The sequence below is a fragment of the Emydura macquarii genome, unplaced genomic scaffold, assembly GCF_026122565.2.
Source record: "Emydura macquarii macquarii isolate MOO-44397 ecotype Brisbane River unplaced genomic scaffold, CSIRO-AGI_Emac_v2 contig_2422, whole genome shotgun sequence".
Classification (NCBI taxonomy): Eukaryota; Metazoa; Chordata; order Testudines; family Chelidae; genus Emydura; species Emydura macquarii.
The window spans coordinates 35,407,718-35,430,267 of record NW_027132559.1 but is presented as its reverse complement, the minus strand read 5'-3'; the positions used below and the strand labels follow the sequence as shown (position 1 = coordinate 35,430,267).

The 22,550-nt window shown below is 39.6% G+C and overlaps 1 protein-coding gene across 1 annotated transcript in view; it reads left to right on the top strand.

Annotated features, from left to right (window-relative positions):
- The window catches only part of ADAM22 (ADAM metallopeptidase domain 22), a 177,607-nt gene that overhangs the window by 112,935 nt on the left and 42,122 nt on the right, over positions 1 to 22,550 (top strand). The window contains 9 exon segments of the mRNA XM_067562250.1: positions 1,231 to 1,305; positions 7,212 to 7,283; positions 8,354 to 8,520; positions 10,143 to 10,227; positions 10,705 to 10,795; positions 11,167 to 11,218; positions 15,016 to 15,115; positions 18,560 to 18,631; positions 19,206 to 19,298. Of these exon segments, the coding sequence (XP_067418351.1) occupies positions 1,231 to 1,305; positions 7,212 to 7,283; positions 8,354 to 8,520; positions 10,143 to 10,227; positions 10,705 to 10,795; positions 11,167 to 11,218; positions 15,016 to 15,115; positions 18,560 to 18,631; positions 19,206 to 19,298 (807 nt within the window).

Genomic DNA, 22,550 nt, shown 5'->3' with positions numbered 1-22,550 from the left:
ATAGACTGTCTATTAACAATAGCTGATTGACTGATTTAGAATTTGAATAAGTAGTAAGGCCCCTACAAAAGGCTTTTTGACAAAGAAGTAAATCGTGCCATTCTGAGAGTTTGTAGCAATGCTGTGTGTTTATAAACTGGCACCAAAAAGTTTGTAAAGATGTAGACGTTGTTTAGGCTCTCTCTCGAAAATCTAGGTTTCTTTTAGAAAGGTCTAAAGTTTATTTTGTAGGATTTATAGCTGTTCTGCAGGGAGTGGGGGTTGAGGGCACACTATATTTTAATATATAAATGTGTAGCGTGTGTATATATTGTGAAGGGGTCAGCCCTGACGGCTATAGGAGAGTGCTGGAAGGCATATATATCAGCCCCAGGCTTAGCAAATCCCTGTTCCCTGGGTAATTCAACTGGGGCTACTCCAGGGTAATTAGGCCAATTAGGCCAGCTGAGGCCAATCAAGGAGCTTGCCCCAGCAGTTAAAAGCCTCCCAGTCAGGCAGATGGGGGCAGCTGAGAGGGAGTTGAGTGGAGGAGCTGAGCTGAGCTGAGCTGAGCTGAGCTGCGCTGCGCTGCGCTGCGCTGCTACAAGGCGTTGAGTCAGTGGAGGAGCGGAGTAGAGCGGAACAGAGCTGCTGCAAGGTGTGGAGCTGGTGGAGGAGCTAGTGTGGGTGTGGTGAGAGCACCCAGCCACAGGAGGTAAGAAGGAGCCTGTACAGGCAAGACCAGAGGACGCTGGCCCCAAAAAGACTGAAGAAGGACCACAAGCCGGGGGGGGAGGGGGCTACAGATGAGCGACCCAGGGAAGGTAGTAGCCCCTGGACTAAGCTGTTTGAGGCTACTCCTTGCAGGGTCCCTGGGTCGTAGGGAGTGCAGACCCACGGGGCCAAACAGGCCCACCTCACCACAATATATAATGTAGGGTGCCCTCTATATATACAATAATTTTCCTATTGACCCTCCAAAAATAATCTCCTGACCAGATGTGGAATTAAAAGATATGTTCCTATTTATAGTTTGGAAACACAGGCAGATATGACATGCATACACTTATACAATTGTTTTAAATAGTGCTACAGTTAGTTTTTTAAACTAAATAATATGGTGGAATGATGGCAACATTCCTAATAAACGGGAACACAGTTAGGGAAATGAATTACTCTTATTGATGTGGCAAATTAAGACTTGTTTCTAGTCGTCATTTAATCAGCTATTGCATGTTAATCTTTCTCCAGATTCATCAGACTCCACGTAAAGTTGAGAAGGAAACAAAATACATTGAGTTAATGATTGTAAATGATCATCTAATGGTAAGACTTGCATACTTCGCTTTTTGAAATTCATCAGTAATTTATTTTTGTCTTACGTGCCTTCGAGGCATAAACAATAAAGGGCACCAATGACCTTATAAATACAGTTTATATCTAAAGAAAGGAGGCGTGATTCTGATCTCATTTGTATCATTGTGTGAGTCCTGTGAAATTACTCCTGATTTTCACCAACCTAACTGAGAACAGAATTAGGCCCCAAAAATATACAGAACAAAAATATGACACAGAGCGACCTAAAGTATGTCTGACTCCAACCCAGCTGATGATATTTGTTCCTTACTCTCTTGAACATTACGTTTATTTATAATCACTAAACAATCCATAGTGTTAGCCTGCAGTTTTATAATGACTGTGCGCAGAATCACTGGGTTTTTCTTAAATGAGAGTACACCTCACTTACTTCCCTAAGGTACTAACGGGCTCTTTAACCTTGCAGAGATAGGCATAACAAGAATCAACAGCTGGAAGTTAAAGCCAGACAATTCTTAATTAGAAATAAGGCACAATGTTTAACAGTGATGGTCATTAACCATTGGAAAAAATTACAAAGGGGAGTTATGGATTCTCCATCTCTTAAAATCTTCAGATCAAGACTGAATGTATTTCTGGAAGCAATAGGTTAGCAAAATGCAAATTATAGGGCTCAATACAGGAATAATTAGATGAAATTCTATGGCACATTATACAGGAGGTCAGATTAAATGATCTAATAGTCCCTTGTGGCCTTAAAATCTATAGATCTATAACTGTTATGCTTCCGGCCTTTTTCAGTTATCAATAGCTTCTCCCAAGCAATGCCCAAATTTGCAAAGATACCCATCAAATTCTAGAGGGAACACACTGCCATCCTTAAGTAATTTAAATGACAGATCTTTATTCCTTTGACCCCCGTTTTGGGTGAGCATAGCAATAATCTCCAGGGTGACAGTGATTTCTAAGTGACAACAGAAAATAGTGGTTGGTGTTCAGAATTTTCTTCATTGTAGTGGTTGTGTTTGAGCCAGAAGAGCAGGAGTCATTGCCTGCTATATGATATACCTGTCTGAATGCAGCTGTTTCCTGTTTAAAGTTTTGCACATTAATTTTCTTGCAGGAGTAAAATCTTTTGGTAAAATGTCTGTGCATTGACTAAACACTTAGTGATTATTTCATTTGCCTACTGTATGAACCTGGGTGCCTGTTAGAAAGAGGTAGTCACTATATTTTAGGCTGTACACTTTGCGTTAATCCTCTTGCATTTACAACACTCTGAGCACATAGTCTTTTCAAGAGTCATATATTATGTTGCTGAATGTCCAAACAATTAAAATTAGAGGATATTCCAGCAAATATATCTGTTTAACTTACCTTTTTCCTGTTTTTGCTGAGTCCACAAAAAGCAGTGCCTTATAACTGCTGAATTCCTGCCACGCTGTGCGCGTACTGTGTTATGCCATGTCTATGCTACAGTGGCATAGACATGGCATATGTTACGTCTATGCTACAGTGGCATGTGTTATGCCATGTCTATGTTGTCAGCTATGCTGCTGTAGTGTAGGTGCTTCCTACAGCAAGGGGGTTTTCTGTCACTGTCGGTAATCCATCTCTCTTATGGTAGCTGGAAAAAACAGTAATATACAACATGCTTACTGTCTGGTCGTTTAGACCCAAACTTTGCCTTTCTGTAAATTTTGTATAGCCTGATAATGCATAAAAATAGTTTAATTCCTCTATGATGGAGAAATGGATCTAAATTAAAAACAAATGAAAACAAAAAACCCCCAATACAATCTCCCCTCTTAGGTAATCATCTAAAAATAAAGAGTAAGTGTCCAGTGCAGAATCTTCAGCAGCAATTACTTCTGGAGATGTGCTCACATGACTGGGTCACAAACAAGGAAGTAAACCAAATGTCTCCAGGAGAAATTCTGGTGGAAAAATATTGGTGTTTGCTGAAAAGGACAAAAATGGGTTGAAAATTCATTTTATTTCCAATATTTTACTAATGATTCTGAATAATAGCATGTGTATAGAAGATTTCAAATCCATTTGTAAAGATGGGTAAACATCATTATCTTAATTTCAAAGATAGATAAATAGAGGTATAGGGAGATTCAGGGCCTGATTTTCAGAAGAGGCTAAGCACCATCAGAGTCTTTTATTTCTGTTGGGCTTGTGGAAGCTCAGCACTCCTTGAAAATGAAGCTGTATCTGATTTGCCCAAGCTCACTCAGTAAATCAGTAGCAGAGCTGAGACCAGAACCTTTGTCCTATCCTCTTCTCTAAGAAAATATTGTAAACAGTGATAAATTAAAAACAAAAGTGAAAATGTAGATGACAATGTCCAGTGTTTTTGAAAAACTTTTCAAAACATAATAGAAAAAAATGTTTAAATAATCATCATATTTGTGAGAGAAGGTAGGTGAAGTAATATCTTTTATTGGACCAACTTCCATTGATGAAAGAGACAAGCTTCTGATCTTACACAGAAGTTGGTCCAATAAAAGATATTACCTCACCCACTTTGTCTCTCTAATAACCTTGGACCAATATGGCTACAATAACACTGCAAACAACAAGGGAAGATACCGTAGTGGTAACATTTTTGTAATATTTCTGCATGTCCAATGCATGGTAACAAATTAGCTTCAGTTAAGGTAAAATATTTCTTTTAAAAAGCTCTTCTGTAGCGCAACTACCAGTGCTGAGATTTTTGTTTAAGGGGACCTGTAACCTGTCAAAATCTAAGGTGTGCAAAAATGTTTCCACTGAAATGTGCTTAATGGACAAACTGTATTAGGGCTCCAGGTGAGGTCATCTTGATGTCACATTTAAATAGGGAAATGACAGTTGGTAATTTAATACACTAAAAAAAGTTTTAAAAAAACCATTATTAATGAATGAAGTTTGAGGTAGTGTGATTTTACATTTGGAATACATGCTTTTTTAAGAATAAAGTTTTTTCTAAAGGTTTTTTTTTTTTAAAATGTTCTAAGTTCAGAAAATATAACTTTAAAAATACAATATAAGGTCACAGGCCTGGTCACAGTTGTTGCCTCCTCCCTCATAGCAGGAGAAGGCTAATCTGCTGCACCCTCTGAGCTTGAGGACTAATTAGGGGGAAAGTGCCTGCTGAAGGAGAAGCTGGCTTTGGTCCAATAGCTGGCCTAAATTACAGCCCCAGCTCCCAGAAGGAGAGCTAGGGGGACTCCCATCTTAAGGAGAGAGAGAGTGACTACCTAAATTACATCCCTAAGACTTCTTCCTTTCCAACGTCTGTGGTGACTGTCTTGTTCCAGTTGCTGGATGCCTTAACAAAGAGAGAGAGAGAGAGAGAGAGAGAGAGAGCTAGTCCTCCTACAGTTGTTGCTGGACCTCCATATGCAGATTTGTGGGAGTAAATGGCTCTCAGTGGTTTGTTTGTACTCTGCTGTTCAGCTTTCCCTCCTTGAGAGGAGGGGGCCTCACATCCAACTTCTGGTACCGAATGTCATGGTGTGACTGCCTTCAGAGCATCCCCTTGTGTCCCTGCAAGTACACTGCTCACAGCGCCCACTTAGACTCTTCCGCTCAATTACATAGACCATATTAGATCAAAGCACTCACCTGCTTTGTAGGTTTATTAACCGTTCCTTCAGAATAAAACTCACTTCAGTTGCTCAAGTTCATGCCCACTCTGGGTCCGTATAAAAGTCCTGGTAGGTTTTTCTCCCGCCTCCCCTGCCCCCCTCAATTTAGGAGACCCCTCAGCCTCCTTCCTGAAGCTGGGATTAGACTTCAGATGGTCACTGTCTCTCAAGTTAGGAGACTCCAGCTCTGCTCCTTGGAGTTGGGTTGTAACTTAGGCCAGCTGCAGGGCCTTAGCCACCTTCTCTTTTCCCCAGATAGTCCTAAGGCTCAGAGGGTTCAGCAGGCAGCCTTACCCTACTGTGAGGGAAGAGGCAACTTGTATGCTGGTCCCCTTCCTAAAGCTCATCCATCTGGCTGGGGGAAAGGGGAGCCTTTTCTTGCCCATTCTGCAAGGCTCCTGGTCCTTGGCCCTTAAAGAAACAGGAATAGGATTTCCTTCCAAACACTACTTATTCCTGGGATCACTTGCACTCTACCAATATCACCTAGGTTCTTCTATATATCAGACTTCCCAAAATCTTAGAGGGACCACTAGGCACCACTACCTGTACGCGGAAAGATTGCCTCGTCACACTGTGTTCTTTTCTGTATTCTCCTTGTGCCTGTCTACCTCCTCCTTTCTGTCAGTGCCCTCATTAATAGCTGTCTCACTCTGTTCTGTTTTGTTACATACTGCTTCCCAATTTTTCACCTTTTTTTCTCAGCCCTTCCTAAAAGTGTCTTTCTTTTCCACCTCTCTCCCCCAGATTTTTACAGTAATACCCTGGTCTCCTGTGCCACCCACCCAGCTCTGAACACTCCAGTTCCTTAGCTTAGTTACCTTTTCTGCCTCCTGGTCATAGAAACAGTCTTTGCTCTTTCCTGGCAGACATATGAAGCTTGGAGCCTTCCAATTGCAGATGCTCCCCAGATTTTGTTATGCCAGCTGCTGATAGATACTTCAAAGAACACCACAGCAGCTGGGCTACAGGATTCTGAGAATATGTGCAGTCTGGAGGCTCCCAGTTTTGCATGACTGAGTGGAAGGAATGTAGATAATTTCTAATAGTCCTTGCAGGCTTATAGTTTCCTGAAATCTTGGGGAATTTTTTGATGTCAGCTGCATGTATTTTTTTTCAAGGCATGAGAGCAAGAGATAATTTTGGCAGACCTAATGACTACTGTAGACAGGCAGAATATAAAAACTGAAAACCATCCAATCAAGACCCTTCCTTGGGATTCTGGGGCCAGACTGTTGGCAGGACTGGAGCTTGGGCAGCCAACAAGAACATAAGGGATCATTTCAGAGCTTCAGTGATTGCTTCTTCCAGTCACTCTGACTGGTTTTTCAGAGTTGTTGAATGGATCTCAGGGAGGATGTTTTTAAAGCCGCAGTTGAATAGTTCTTGATATTATGTCTGGCAATACTATTTTCAAAAGTGATTAGTAATTTTGGGTGTCCAGCTTGATACAGTAAGTATGGGCCTGACTTTCAGAAGGTCCTGAGCATCTTCTGTTAGAAAAGCAGGCCGTAGGCATCTCAAGTTGGGCCACAAGATCATTAGATTATTTTGAAAAACTTGGCCTAAACATCTATAGGTTTTTCTAAGGCACTTGTCACTGTGGTAGCTAAGTGCCAAAACACATAAAGTGATGGTATATATAAGGGCTATAGTACAGGTAGGAGAACTTGGGAAGATTGCTATGCTAGGTAGGAAGAAACTATCTTTGTAGAGTAATACTACAGTATTCTGCAGTAATGGCCCCATTGGTGTATCGTTACTGAAGTGTATGAGACTATTGCTATAGAATAATATATTTCTGTAATGGAAGACAGATAAGGACTAGAGGCATAGAATAACTGCAAGAAAATATTTTTGGATAAGTGAAGCTGCAGGTATGTGTATTAATGGGATAGCATCTGTGAAGCAATTTCAGTTGACTGTATTGCAATTGTGCTTTCAAGTCCTGTAGGTATTTGAATATTAACGGTTTAATAATAAAAATAAATAATAATGGTAATAACAATACTTTGTATTTCTGTAGCACCTATCACCAAGGATCTTAAAGCACTTTCTAAACATTAATTAATGAATCTTCACAAAACCATTGTGAGGTGGGTAGGTAATATGCATATCTGAACAATTTGCTTGACACAATTTAACATTCCAGTCAGCACAAAAGATAAGCAGCTTGAGTATAGCTTCTACTGTTTATAGGTTCATCTTTTGCTTTGTTTTTCAGTCAAAATTATTTTTCAGAACTATGTTTGTAACTGGTCTGTGTTTGTTTTTCAGTGTAAAAAACATAGACTATCTGTAGGCCATACGAACAGCTATGCTAAATCAGTGGTGAACATGGCAGATTTAGTAAGTATTTATCAGCTAAATGCTTTTCTAAATGTGTTGTGAATCATGTGGTCATAGTGCTGATAATTGTAGGAAATGTTATTTCACAGATATGCATGATATTAATTTATGTGAAGATTGCAGATATTTATTTAGGCCCCAGAATAGCAAAGTACTTAAAGCATGTGCCTAACTTTAATTAATTCCCATGACTTCACATGCTTAAGTACTTTGCTGAATTGAGGCCTGACTGAGTTTTTAAAGCATATCTTATATAGAAAACTGGCCAGTAAGGGTTACTACAGCTGCAACCAGGAAGGTGTCTACAACTATAAGGCACTCAAATATACGGAGAAATTGTATGTTTTATTCAGGATTTGAGACATTGGAGTTCATGCTGTTTTATATGGGAGAGGGGAATATAGGTAGTTGGAGATACAAATCACACAGCAGATGGTTACTGTACTCAGAAACATTTCCAGGATGTGCAAATGAAAAATACATTCCCACTATTGAAATTCTTTGGTCTGGGACATCGTGGCTCCTGATAAGTCACTTGGTCTGAAGATAGACACTGCTGAAGAATTCTGTAGCAGTGGAAGTGGTCATGTCTCCCTTGTACAGATACCTGTTTTATATATCTGTTGAGTAGTATAGAGCACTGTTGTGTCAGTAAGGTATGTTGGACACTATAAAATACAGATAAACCCTGATTTTTCTGAACCTAAATCTTTGAGTTATTCAGAATTCTTGTGGTCCTTTAGAGATTTGTATCAAATCTCTCACTTAATTCTTACAAAGATCTCTGGGACTCGAAAACCTTTGTAAGGCTCAGATCCTTCCAGGAGCAATTTGCTGGTGGACTGCTGTGGTCATACAGAACTGCTTGCAGGTGTGGGGCCTAACATCTGGATTTTTAGCTGTACTACTTGCTGTTTAAAAAAGAAAGTAGGTGAGCCTCAGGGAATAAAATGTTCATTATTACTGTCTAAATATTTTATTACCTCAAAATATAAGTTGTTATAAAAAGGGGAGAAGAAGCAACTATATTCTCTGATATAATATATTTGTTCATTTTGTTAATGTACTAGATATATAAAGAACAACTTAACACCAGGATAGTATTGGTTGCCATGGAAACCTGGGCTACCGATAACAAGTTCACCATCTCTGAAAACCCATTGGTGACCCTACGTGAGTTTATGAAATATAGGAGAGATTTTATCAGAGAGAAAAGTGATGCAGTTCACCTTTTTTCGTACGTAACTTCGTATGCCATTTTATTACTATTTTTTCATTCCATGGGGAGTGCTTTATTATTAGTGGCTGACACATCTCTTTACTATTATATTATGCCATGTACAGTAATCCTGCCAATAGTGCGTAGGGACATGGAGGTGGGAGGGAGGTTTGAACAGTGCACAATACACTAAGCACAAGCTGCATGTGCTGTGAACTCATGTTGTCTTGTGTAATTACCTACCATGCCAACAGAGCTGCCCCGATTGATAGTGCATGGTACCATGTTGCATAGAAAGTTCTAAAAGCTGGCTAGCAATCTTGTTCTTGATGGCAAAACCAACCCCATGAATACGCCTCTCTTCAGATGGCTTTCCTTTCCAAAAGAAGGTATAGTCAACTCCATCTTATTTCAATGGACCGTCATCTGCCTGATGGGTCTCATTTAGGGGCAGGATCTGTCTCTTACTGTGTGGACGTAGAACACTTAATCCAGTGGGCCCCCAATCTTGTTTGGAGCCTCTAGGTGCTGCTATAATAATAATAATAATTAATAATATTTGAGAACATTAAATTTCTAGATCATCTAGAAATATCAAATCTTTCAATTACATCTTTTTAGAAGGGATACAAATAGTGGAATTGGGGGATCGGGCTGGATGGTTGTGTGATGGTCCCGTCTGGTCTTGGAATCTATGAATCCCACTGTTCATCCCTTTCTGTCATGGCCAGGGGGAAACGGGTTTGCCTGCAGAGCCCTCTGCATGCTCACATTTGCAGCTCTGTATTAAGATAATAACTATAATGAAATCTTGTGCATTTGGGCATCAGCCAGTCATCTGCAGGGACAAGGAAGGATTTTTTTCCCCAGATGCATAATTGACCTGATGTATTGTGGATTGGTTTTGTTTTTTTCCACCTTCCTCTGAAGAATTAGTGGTCAGCCATAGCTGAAGATGGGACACTGGACAGGGTGGACCAGTGCTCTGAGGGGATACAAAGAATCCTTTTTGCTGTTGATGCCTGGCTGGTGTGTTTTGCTCACATGCTTAGGGTCATTCAGAAAGGAATTTCCTCCCAGGTCAGATTGGCAGGGACGTTGTGGGGGTTTGTGGGGGTTCCTCTGTAGTATGGGACATGGTTTGCCTTCCAGGATCATCCAGGCATGTCTCATCTAATCAGTTCTCTGCCATTGCAGGGGCCTTGGGCATTGGTGGCACCTTGGTCTTTGCACATGACAGCTTAGTCTTCTAAAGAATGAAATGCTTTGGTCTAATTAAAGTGATTGGGCTTTATATAGGGGTAGTTGGTTGAAATTTAATACGGGAAGTCAGGCTAGCTGAGCTAATAGCCCCTTCTGGTCTTAAACTTTATGAAAATATGAAGCTATTTTACAGGGGAGTTTCTCCCTCAAAGAATTTGCCTGTGCATGAGAACAGATGCTATTCTATGTGTGTCTGTTTTGGGAAAGGTTTCCACGAAAGAATTATGAAAGATTCTTTGGTTTTCACAGCTCTGCATTCTGTTTGTGTGCTGTGAACAGCACTGTAATTGCAGCTGGCATTTGGAAATAAGAAATGTAAATAGAGGGATTGGCTAACGTAAAAAGTAAACTTTCTCATTTTGTTTTGTTTTTTAAAGGGGGAGTCAATTTCAAAGCAGTCGGAGTGGTGCAGCCTACATTGGTGGAATTTGTTCACTTTTGAAAGGTGGAGGTGTGAATGAAGTAGGTGTGAATATTCATACTAGCACAAACAGATGTGGTAGCCACAGTGTCTGTGTCTGCACAAACATTTTTCTCAAAATTGTTCCCCTGTTGCATGACCAATACAGAACATTAATGCAGTCCCATGAAAGAAAATTCAAATAAAGGGTAATGCTACAAGGCAAACAGAGTAAGTTTGGTTTGGGTTCAGTTGAACATCCAAACTAGAATCTGCAGTTTTCCATCCTTCATACTTGAAGCTACTCTGTTAAGAAAATAATCTTACCTGGCCTATTCTTGAGTATGTTTTGTCTTCATTGCTGATCCATTAACCAGCTGCAGTTAAATGAGTCTTCACTGAAGTAAGAGTCATAAAATCGTTGGTCTGCTTTTGCCTTAAAAAAAATTCTTGTTTTAAAATGTATAAAAGGTTTATTTGTGTTTTAAGATTCTTCTGTCAAAATGATTATTGTTCCCATCCTGTTTGGTTTCTTTCAGTTTGGAAAGCCAGACTTACTGGCAGTGACACTGGCGCAGTCTTTAGCCCACAATCTTGGCATTTTCTCAGATAAAAGAAAATTACTAACTGGTAAGTTTGTTTATTTGTTTTCTCCCTTTTTCAAGTGAGGATCTTTATAGGGTGGAGGAGTTTCTTCCTGATTCTACTGGAAAACAAGAATTCTACAATGAAAAGCAAGACATTTTTTCTAAGATTGTCAAGATTACATAGTAACATATGTGGTTTTATGGAAGAAAGTTTGGCAATTGTGTACACATAAATGTGAGTCCAGTGCATAGTGGAAAAAGTAAATGTTTTTCTTTCCATATTGGATTTAGAGGAAATTAGGAATACAGTGTCTTAAATGTTCTTTTTAAGATGAGAAACATAATATATACTATGCAGTGATTTTAAAATTGCCAGACTCAGAGTGTGAATTTTACTTTTTTTGTTGTTGTTAGGTGAGTGTAAATGTGAGGACACATGGTCTGGATGTATAATGGGAGACACTGGGTAAGATATTTCTATATAGGAACTTCCATGTAACAACATAAAGCAAATGAATCAACAAATATATCTTTCATGGTTGAGCTAAACATCTGCTATGAAAAAGTTGTACATGATTTAGGGCATCGACTCTAGCCACACACACATGGAGAAAGTACTTACAGAGAAAAATACACACATTTCAGACAGGCATGGAATTATTTTAATGACTACTGCTTTAATATATGAAGAATTGTACAGTATCACAGAAGATCTTGTATAGCAATTTATTTATCTATGTGTAAGGACAAATGTGATTTACCTTCTATCTTCTCCAGTGAGCTTGGAGTTGAGTCACTGAAACAATTAATAACATTCCCAAATTGTTGTAGTGTTTATGTTCAGAGTTCTTACACCTGCCTTATTTCAACTGATATGCCAGGATGTTTCACATATGTTTTAATTTTTCATTGACCTGGTCATGGACTATACTGAATGAAAAGTTAGTGTTATTATTTTGATAGATATTCTAATACAGTACATGGGCATACTCTTTAGTATTCTTCAGTCAGTAAAACCTGAATATTTTAAAAAAATTAATATTTAAAATGTGAGACTATTAAAACATCTGAACACAAGAGGGATTTTACATATAGAATATTATGCTATTAATGAAGCAGCATGGATTCTCCATTGGAGTAGGGCCTAAATTCCCTAGTATTATAGAACTGTTACTTCAGGTGAATTTGCATTAAACTTTGATTTATTCTAGTTCTAGATTGTGATGATTTGGGAATCTGTCTGTACAATTTATGAATTCTATGTGAGATTATGGACTCTGCATATGTCGTATCCTTACCAAACTGCAAACTCAATTTTGAGTGTGCTTCTTGTTAACCTGTCGGTTGTTCTTTGCTTCCATGTTGGGCATAAATTCCAACATGTAGAGATACTGTGGACTTAGAAACCCTATTCCTATACAAACACCTGGGAACAATGGGTGAGCTCAAGCCTTGAACGTCCAGTTTAGTTTACCCCCTATGATGAGAGGTGGGGATGTAGGAGCTGTAGAAACTTACCACGGGCAGAACGAATGAGGCCAGGTGACCAATAGTGGTATAAATAAACACACAGAAACAGAGACAGATAGGGAAAGGAAACGTAGGGCAGGAGAGAGCAAGGTCACTCAAACTGGGAAAGGATCTCCAAGAGGGAGGGAGATCACTCAGCATGTAACAACCTGCATGAGGCAGGGGACACCCTATCTGCCTGTTTCCTGAACATTGATATTCCTCTGGACAACCCCAGGGAATCTGACCCCAATCCAAAGAATGCCCTGGAGTGGTGAGGAATCTGAGTCAGGGACATGCATGTAATGTTTATTGTTTCGCATGATCTGTACTCTATTATGCTTTATATGTTTAAGTAAAAGAGCAAATGTGTTAATCTTGAGTCAAGTGTTTCTTTGTGTTAAATGATTCACAGCTACTACATTGGCCCTGGAGAAGGTTAAACAGTAAACCAGAAGCTTCACATCTTTTGCGTTGCATTCTGGGAGAGGGTGTGTTTTAAGTATAAGGGAGTTTGAAGAGTCACCATTATGCCCAGGAGCTGGGCAGCTAGACAGCAGGTTCCAGACCTCAGAAGAGTCTGTGTCCTGACAGTGTGCATAGAGATCCCAAAACTGGGGCAGTGGCTGGAATTCATTCAGGCTCTGTAAGCTTAAACTACTTGCAGGATCCACAGACACAAAGACTTACGGTGTGTCTACACTGTGGGCTCCACAGTGATCGATGAAGCAGGATTGATTGAGTGGGTCATGAAGACCTGCTTAATTGATGGGAGATGGGGTCTCCAGTCGATTCCAGTAGTCCACCTCCCTGAAAGGAGTAAGGCTGCGTCGGCAGGAGGGCGTCTTCCGTCGACACAGCGCCGTGAAGACACCGCGCTATGTGAACATAAGTACGTCGATGGGAGATATGCAAGCTACATTACGTTACGATATGTAGCTTGTGTATCTCCTGTCAACTACTGCCGCCAGTGTAGACCAGCCCTTAGATTCCCCTCACAGCAGTCTAGTAGGTGGGTGGAAGGGAGCGCCTGCCCTGATCTGTGACATGGATGAATGCTGTGTACCAAATGAGATTTCTACCTAGCCTGGATATTTGCCCTCCTAATTTTGTGATCAAAATAATCTGAGCATAAACATGCAGTTGTAGGCACAAAGCTGTTTGCAGGTGCAAATTTATGCCTTTTTTAACAAAAACAAACAAAACAAAACAAAACTGGACCTGGCTCCCTAAATGCTACCATATATGGTATAGTACCTATCTACAATCTTTATTGTTCTTCATAATCATTTCAGCAGATGAAATGTCAAGCATAGATCTAAATTTCTTGATTTAGTTTTTAAGCAAATTCATTTCCACGTTCTGCTAATAAGGTTTCAGAAGGTAGGGGGTAATATTAAATAACTGAAACATGCTGATGTACTAAAAACTAAATGTCAAAGTTTTTTTGTTTGTTTTGTTTTTCTAGAGTCTCTAGCTATCTTCAGTAGAACAGCGAGAGTCCTGTGGCACCTCAAAGACTAACAAATTTATTTGGGCATCAGCTTTCATGGGCAGAAACCCACTTTGTTTTCAGTAGAGTTTTTTAAAAAAAAAAACCAGTGCAGTGAGTGTACTTGTAAATTGTACAAACTGGTTTCTTAGCTAGGAAACTTGAAATATTTTCTTTAAAGTCCCAAACAATTATTAAAAATAACTAACATATACATAGCATCTTTCACCCTGATAAATTCCCAGATGCTCTGTAATCTTTATAAATGGAATCATAAATGCTACAGATGGAAAATAACTTATTATGGTTTTTATGTCATCACCCCTGCCACCGCAGGATTATTTTTATAACACTTTTGCTAGTGTTTTTATCCAGTGATATATAAGCAATGGCCCTGAATCAGGAAAGCACTTAAGCATGTGCAATGTCACAATAAAGTGAGTAAGTGCTTTTGTGAATCCAGGCCTAAATAAAGCGATCTCTTAAGTCACTTTAGGGAAAATAAATACTTCTATAGGGGATTTGTGCTAGCTGTTCTGCACCACTTAAGCCATGTGTTCCTGTGGCCTGTGTTATACAGGAAGTAAGACTAGATGATCACAGTGTCCCTTCTGGCCTTGGAATATGTGTATCTATTACATCTTGATTGGTGCATAGGACTTTACATAGACTCTCTGTACTGGGGTGATTTATCCTCTATCAGCATAAACTAACTAATGTTTGTTAAAAGTACACAGTGAGATGGTACTGTAAAGTATGTAAAATCATGTGTGCCAGAAAAGCTCTTTCCATCTTTAGAGAGTGCCCATAGTACCCAGCTATGAATAGTTTTCAAAAGACCCTGTTGATTGCAGGCCTGATCTTGTGTCCTGAACTATTTAGGACTGCAAACAAAGATCCTGGTCCCACAAACACGTCTGATGGAACCTTCATATTAATAAGCACTACCTTTCGTAGCAAGTGTTTGCAGCATTTGGTCTAGATTCTGTAACTGAAATTTTTAATCTCTCATCTATTGAATATGTTCCTCTTCTCACTGTTGAAAGGGTGCTTAATATTGCAAAAAGGCTTACAAGCTGGAATGGGAGTGCTGGTTTGCAAGTAGATATTTTCACCACATGGCTCCGAACCAAGGACCTTAGCAACCCCTTTCCCAGAATATGTCCATGTGTTTCCCCCATATTTTGGAAGCAGACAAAATATTGTGTAATGGTCCAAAGTGACTTGAGAAATAAATAACCAACTACCCTATTTCTTTGTAGTTATTATCTTCCAAGCAAGTTCTCCAAGTGTGACATAGAGGAGTATCATGAATTTTTAAACAACGGAGGTGGCGCATGCCTCTTCAATAAACCGTCCAAGGTAATTAACAGGTTATTATTGAGAAAGTGAACGCTGGTCAAATTTTACTTCTCACCTTTCCATAATCTTATAAATATAATTTTGCAGACAAAATCTTGGAAGAAGGAAGCTGCTCTTTCTGGTCAAGGCTTAGAGGTGAAATTCGCCCTGTGCTAAAGGGTCAACACAAGATACACACATCATGTAATCCTTATGATTTAACAAAATCTTGTACAGATTCTTCCAGCATTTTAGATCTTTTCTTTCAGAACAAAGCTCTTTCTCACATATACCAGAATAAATCTTCAGTGTGACACAGAATAATAATTTTGGAGCCTGCATTTTTGGAACAAATGGTTTTGAGTTGCTTTTTGTTTTGTTCTTTTTGCCATGCTGAAGTAGCTGGAATCTGTTGGATGGCCACAGAAGATCAGGGAACACTTTCAATCAACATTATTGGTTTGGTTCAATACTAATCACTTATTTTGGTAAAGCCATTTTGGAATCAATATAACTAAAAATATTCTTAAACCCACTTTGGGGTTACTGCTCTGGACAGTCAGGAACTGGGTGGGAGAAGATTGTGCCTTGTTTATATAGTACACACCTACTGAAGCTAGAGGATGTGTTCTACAGTTCAATAAAGTAATCCTCAAGAGCTTTTTCAGCTTTAATTGAATTGAACTGATAACTTTTTCAAAACTTGAGAAGTGTAAGGATACATTAGAACAAATGATCTTCTTGCACTTTCCCATTCAGGTAGGACACAAAATGATGATAAAGAAATACCACAAGGAAAGTTGTTCCTCTGGTATTTCTGATCCAGTTGAAACAGGACGAGCTTGGTCATATCATGAGAAAATTTGGGATTGTTAGGTTTCCAGCCCACTCTCCATTCCAGATTTTTCAATTACAGCTGGCTGAAAATTGGTGATTTTATTTCATCAGGGTTTGAGGAAATATTTTAAGTGGTATTTATACACATGGGTTCATTCTCCCCACACATCGCCTAGCATTTGCTTGAGTGGCTCAGACCCCAAAACTCATTGTGAAACCAAAACATTTCACCAGGTCTTGACACAAAACCATCAGTCACCCAGTTCTGCTCTAAAGGTTTGCATGGACTGAGTTTGGCATTTGAAATGGAACATGATACCAAATTTACGGAGGTTTTGGGTTTCTTTGCAAGCATTCTGCACAACTGTAGTTCTGCTTCACTTTGGACTAATGTCTGTCAATGTGGATCTCTGAAAACCTTAAGTAACATTGCTTTTGTTCCACCTCCACCCCTGCAATTGAGACTTAGCTTCTAGAGCCAATCTGGAGGATTGATACCTGTGCAGCAAGCTGCTATGCAGACACCAGGGACTAGTAGTGTCTAGGGGTGTAAGCTCATTCCTGGAAACAGAGAAGATAACATGTTTGGTCCCAAAGGGAAGATTAACTATGACTTTGTCATCAGTCCTCAAAGGGACTGCTTCCCTGTCCACCTACTATTTTGCAACAAGTCATTTTGCAGCTATAACTTTTTAAAATAGTGTTTGGAAAATAGAAGTGTCTTTCCAAATGCTTAAAGAGACAGAGCAGAAGAAGGACCAAGAGGATGGAGGGTCAGCATTCAGTAGATCAAATTCCTCTATGGAGTAACTTCAGTGATCTGTGGAAGTTGAGTTGTCATGGCTGCCACTGCCTATCCAGTCTCCAACCAGTGGAGACTTCAGACTACAAAGAAGGAAAGATGCTAAATTCATGCTGAGAGGTTCAGCGTTAACATTTCTACTCTGGCTCTGATTTAGTATGTAAGTGTTTGCATAGCGTTAAGCAGCTGTGTAGTCAAGACTGTCCATCTGCTTAAAGTTGCGCATATGCTTAAGTACCTTGCTGAACTGAGGCCCCTTAAGCTTGAGGGAGGGCAAAAAAGATAGTGGCACAGGGAGCAATCCATGCATCTGACCCACCCTCTCCAAATGGAGAGTAGGAACTGCTTGGAGTCCCCATAAAGGAGTGTCTGTACAGTTGGTACATTACCCTTGCGATGTCAACCTTCCTTTCTGCGTTTCATCCTTCTACCAGTGGAAGCAGATGGGGTAATCTTCGGTCACTAAAAACCTAAATTCAGGTGAAAAATACAAATGATATGATATAGAAACATATATTTGCAGCTAGAAATTTAAGAGAAAATCAATATAAATTAGAGCTAAAGAAACCACTAGCAAAAGATCCAGCACCTTTAGGATGGTGGCTTCTGCAATAGGTTGGTTGGTGAACACCTGCTTCATTTATTACAGCAGCAGTCAAAACTCAAGGTAGTCAGGATGGGGAGCTTGAATCCTTTGTTTATAATTGAAGTTATCATCTACCATGCTAATCCTTGGACTAGTGGGGAAATATGTGGACAGGCTACATTGTCATCTTAGAGTGCTATAAATGTAAAAGAAAGGGATTTCCAAAGTGGAGGAATAGAGTAAATTTTATGATCAATTACACAGCTGCAGGATTGCAGTAAACACTAGAGGGAGGCATTGTTCTTCACTTGAATCGTTTATGGTTGCAGGGTTGAAGATTTTTCATTATGAAATAACTGCTTTTATCAAGTAAACAAGATTGAATTTGCTTTTTCTCTCAGCACCAAGTGAAAATCATCTCATGAGGCTCAGTTATTAAATGCGGTCTTCTCATTTGCCTTGATTATAAAAGGAGTACATCTGCTTATATCTGCAAAGTATTGTATGTTTCTTTTAACAGATGTACTTACTGATATAAGGGAGAGTCAGCTCTGTTTATTTTGTTGATAGGATGTAATGGTTTCTTGTTTTTGAACACCTGTATCCTTCATTTTGCAGGTCTAGTTTTTCATATCTCATGACAGATGATGAGAAATTTTGATAGTTAAATCCCTCCATTGAGTGGATTATTTTTTGTAACAAAGTGATTTTTAATAGAATATATATTCTCCATGGCTTTGTTTACTAGTTATGCTAATTCACAAAAATATTTCAATAGAAATGTTTTTGTATCCCTCATCACAACTGAGGTTAGCAGCATTTAGATTTTTCTTTTATAGGATATGAAAATGTGAAAGAAAGAAGTGGAAGCCAGAGTGATCAAGTTGCGATTTAAAACATTGTATCCAAAATCTTTCACTCTAATTTTTTTTAAGTAAAATGATTTTTTTAAATGAATGTTTATTTAATTCACAAGTCATTCAGAGACACATGCTTCCTTCTAGCAAGGAAGGGGAAATGTTTCAGGGTGCATTGTCCTACAACACTCCATTGGATATTAACATCAAGATCAGCCTATTAAGATCCCGCCACCCCGAAAGTTGAAAATGTCACCTTGTGATTAATTTAGTTTATTTAAAGTCCTGTTGTACAAATTGTCCATAGTGAAAAGTTGAGAATTTCACTTGGGATCTTGGGAAAGATTTGTAGCATTTTGTTTTTCTTAATTTTTGCACTGCAGCTTCTAGATCCTCCAGAATGCGGCAATGGTTTTGTTGAAGTTGGAGAAGAGTGTGACTGTGGTACTATTGCAGTAAGTACAAAGTATTTTGGATCAATAACTACAGCCTCAGGTATCAATCCAGGAGTCATTGCCACACATAATCCCCATTGACATTAATGAGAGGAGTGCACACAAAGTGTAAGATCTTTGGGGAAGTGACTATTATTTATTATGCCTTTATATAGTGCCTACTGCAGTGGGCCCAACGTGGTGATGGCTTTTTTGGTTCCACCCCTCTATATGTATGTTAAATAATAATCATAATTAAGGCTGCAAAATCAAGGCCTGAAAGATTATTTTTTAATATTTGGGAAACAGTAATAGTACATCAAGAGTTTCTTACCATTAAAGTTGTCAACTTTTAGCAACAGATGCCTCCTAGTTATTACAATTATGTCATATTTTATACAGGGAAGCTGTGGTATCTCAGACTCCACTATGGGGAAATCCTGATGTGTTAGTGGCATGCATATAGGACATATTCAGCTGCACACTGAGCCTGGTTAAAATCTACTCAAGTTTAAAAGCACCTGGTGGCACTAATGGAGCTTTTGGAGAAATAGGCTTTTCTCTGTAATATTTTACACGTGTGTCTGTTCCCCAGGAGTGTGCCATTGAAGGAGAAGATTGCTGTCATTCGTGCACCCTGACTGCAGGCTCACAGTGCAGCAATGGGCTTTGCTGTAGAAAGTGTCAGGTAAGTATGATGCATTTAAAGTGACTTGTGCTTTCATTTATGGGGAGTTAGAGTTTTGGTGATGATAGGCACAATTACACATGCATGTTTGCTCTGAGGCTTTGGGCCTCCTTTTCTGAAGGTTTGGCCCTTAAAACTCATCAGAGACAGGTTAATCTAGCTAAATCTTTGTCTTTTAGATTATAAAATACGTGGAGCAGGAAGTGTGGATCAAAATCAGAGGGGAGTGTAAGTCTAGACTAATTTATGCTGTCTTCCAACCCCAAATCAGTCCAAATCAGTTTGGACTCCTGCCGGCCTCCTTTAGATTTACATGGTCAGATGCACACACATTTATCAACATGTAATTTACACATCACTTCTGAATTTGCCTTTTTGAATCGGAGGGAATCTGCGCTGGGGAAAATTATAGATCAGAGAGTCACAGAGAAGAATGTAGTAAGAAGAGCAATTAGCAGTAAGGTGTAAGGATGCGTTAGTTAAAGGAGGCCTGCTGTTACTTTAATTTATGCCTTCTCCTGGTTCCTTGGGACTTGATTCAAAGCCTATTATATACAATGGAAATCTTTTCATTTAATTCACTGGGCTTTGGATCAGGCCCTATGTAAATTACATCAGCTTAAACTCCTCTAAGGCCTGGTCTACACTAAAAAGTCAGGTTGACCCATCTATGTCGCTCAGGGGTGTGAAAAATCCACCCCCTGAGCAACGTAGTTACACTGACCTACCCCTCCAATGCAGACCACACTCGGGTTCCTTCCGTCAATCTAGTTCCTGCCTCTCAGGAAGGTGGATTAAGTACTGTGATGAGAGAGCCCCTCCCATCACTGCAGTGAGTGTCTACACGGAGGCGCTACAGCTGTGCTACTGCAGAGGTTTAATGTAGACATAGCCTTAGACTCACATCAATCAATAGGTAGAAGTAGGTCCAGGTATCTCTTTGTGAGGAAGTGCAGCTAAATATACCTCTGATTTTCACCTTTTGTCTTCAAGCTTGGACACTGTTCTAATAAAGGTCACTACTCATCTAATAAATACTAATGTTATCAATGCAATGTACTTACAGGTGATAATGTTATCTTGATCTGCGGGTATTTATGCATATGACTCCTGCAGGAGAAGAGTTAGTAATAGCTCTGTGCTACGTTCTGCCTTGACTTTGGGTTTATCATTAAATGCAAAAAAAAAAAAAAGGCGCAAATTATGCTATACTAGGCCTCATTTTTCTAAGCACGTTTCTTTTTAAATGCAATTTTTTAAAAACCCAGAAGATGTCTATGAATAAAATTTTCAAAAGCACCTAAATGATGTAGGAGCCAAGTCCCACTGACTTTCAATGAGACTTAGGTACTTTTGGAAATGGAACTAAGGGCTTTCTGCACATAGAATTGTGAAAGTGGATGAAACTAAACAGGAACAAGGCAATGTAAAAGGATATGCCTGCCCTCTGTGCATGCCCCTTGCTGGCCACGTGTGGCTCTGTAGCACCCTTGCCTCAGTTTCCTCACAAGTTATGGCTTCCATATAATAATCACACTAGGATTATCTGTGCGTATGCCCGGCTCAGATTTCTTTATTGGTACAATGTCAGCTTAAGACACTCACACCCATCTCCACAAACAGGAGGATTCAGTTTGTTCTAAAACCCTATTGTCCAGAAACAACTATTTCTCCTTCCTTATGCAATTATTCCAGTTCACACATTACTAGGGGCTCCTCTTCCTAGAGCCCTCTTCAACCACAATGCTCAATGATTAAACATTCTGCCACCCCTTGGCAGGTGGTATCTCTCCAGGCTCTCCCTCTAGAGGTAAACTTCTGTAAGCATATTATGTATCCTGACACCCTTCCCCATGTTGTGCCTTCTCAGGGCTCTCTTCTGGAGACCAATTTTTTCTCTAGCCCAGGACCTGGTGCCTCTTACCAGGATCAACATCATTCTTTTCTCCTCCCTGTTTCCTGTCAAGGGTGCCCATAGTAAGGCCCACGTGCCTTCCCTTAAGCCTAACTGAACAGCAGGTAAACAGTCACCAGTGCGCTGGTCCTCATTTTCTCTGAAAGGGCCAGTCATCCTGTGACAGGCACTCTTATATTGGAGTAAGTGTGTCCACATGTGGAGTTAATCAGAAATGGCTCCTTGTGTACACAAGCCCTTAGACTCCATAAACCATTTAGGCACTTCTGAACATTTTAATCTAATCTAATCTAATCTGAATCTGTTTTTTCCCCACAGCTGGTCAGGGAGAAAAAAACCAGGCCAGGTGTCAGAAAAAAGTTCGTACTGGTGTTAATCAGTTTAGCTCCATTGAAATGAATGAAGCTACACTGACTCCACCAGCTGAGAGTCTAGCCCTCTTATATGTCAAGTCATAAACCAAATCTTTGTGCAGAAAGAGAGCACACATTAAAAAAGCGAAGGGGAGTGCACAGATTAACAGACTGGTCAGGAAAAACTGAGGGCTCTGTGGTGTCAGTAACTGGTTATGTGACTGAGTCAGAAGTAGTGATGCTTGATTGGCAAACAGGGCGTGCAGCACTGACAGTCCCCACAGGTAGGATATTTTGCCATTTCTTCAGGTCATGAGATTTTAGCAATGGTGCAGAAATGTATATTCATACATTCTGTCACTGCTAAAGTTCTCAGCCTTACATGTCTGGATACTTTAGACATGGGTGTCAAATTATGTGGAATCCAACAATGTTTATGACCAATTTCTGCCCTGATTTACACTGTTATAATGGAGTTACATAGATGTAAGTGACCCAATGTTCTCTTACTAATGACCTGGGGTAGCTGTGCTGGAGGAAGTGAACATTATAAAAGAGAAGAAGGATAATCCAGTGGTTAGGTGCTAGCCTCAGGCTCAGAAGGCTCAGTTTCAATTCCCTTTTCCTCCACAGACATCCTGCATGATTTTGGGCAATTCATGAGTCTCACTGTGCCTCAGTTCCCTCTCTGTAAAATGGGGGTAAAGCATTTTTCTATCTCATAGGGGTCTTGTGAGAATAAACATTAAAGACTGAGGTTCTCAGGTGCTACAGTGTTGGGGGACATGTAAGTATTTTAGGTAGATTAATAGAAACAAGAGCAAAATTTGGCCCTTGCACTTGTTACTGAAAATATGATTTTTTTCTTAATCCTGATGACGTACATGGCATCTAAAATGAGTCAAAACAGCTTCCCAAAAACAGCTGAAAATTTCTCATAGTTTGATTTTGGTTAATATTGTTGAAAAGGTTGTTGCATGAAAA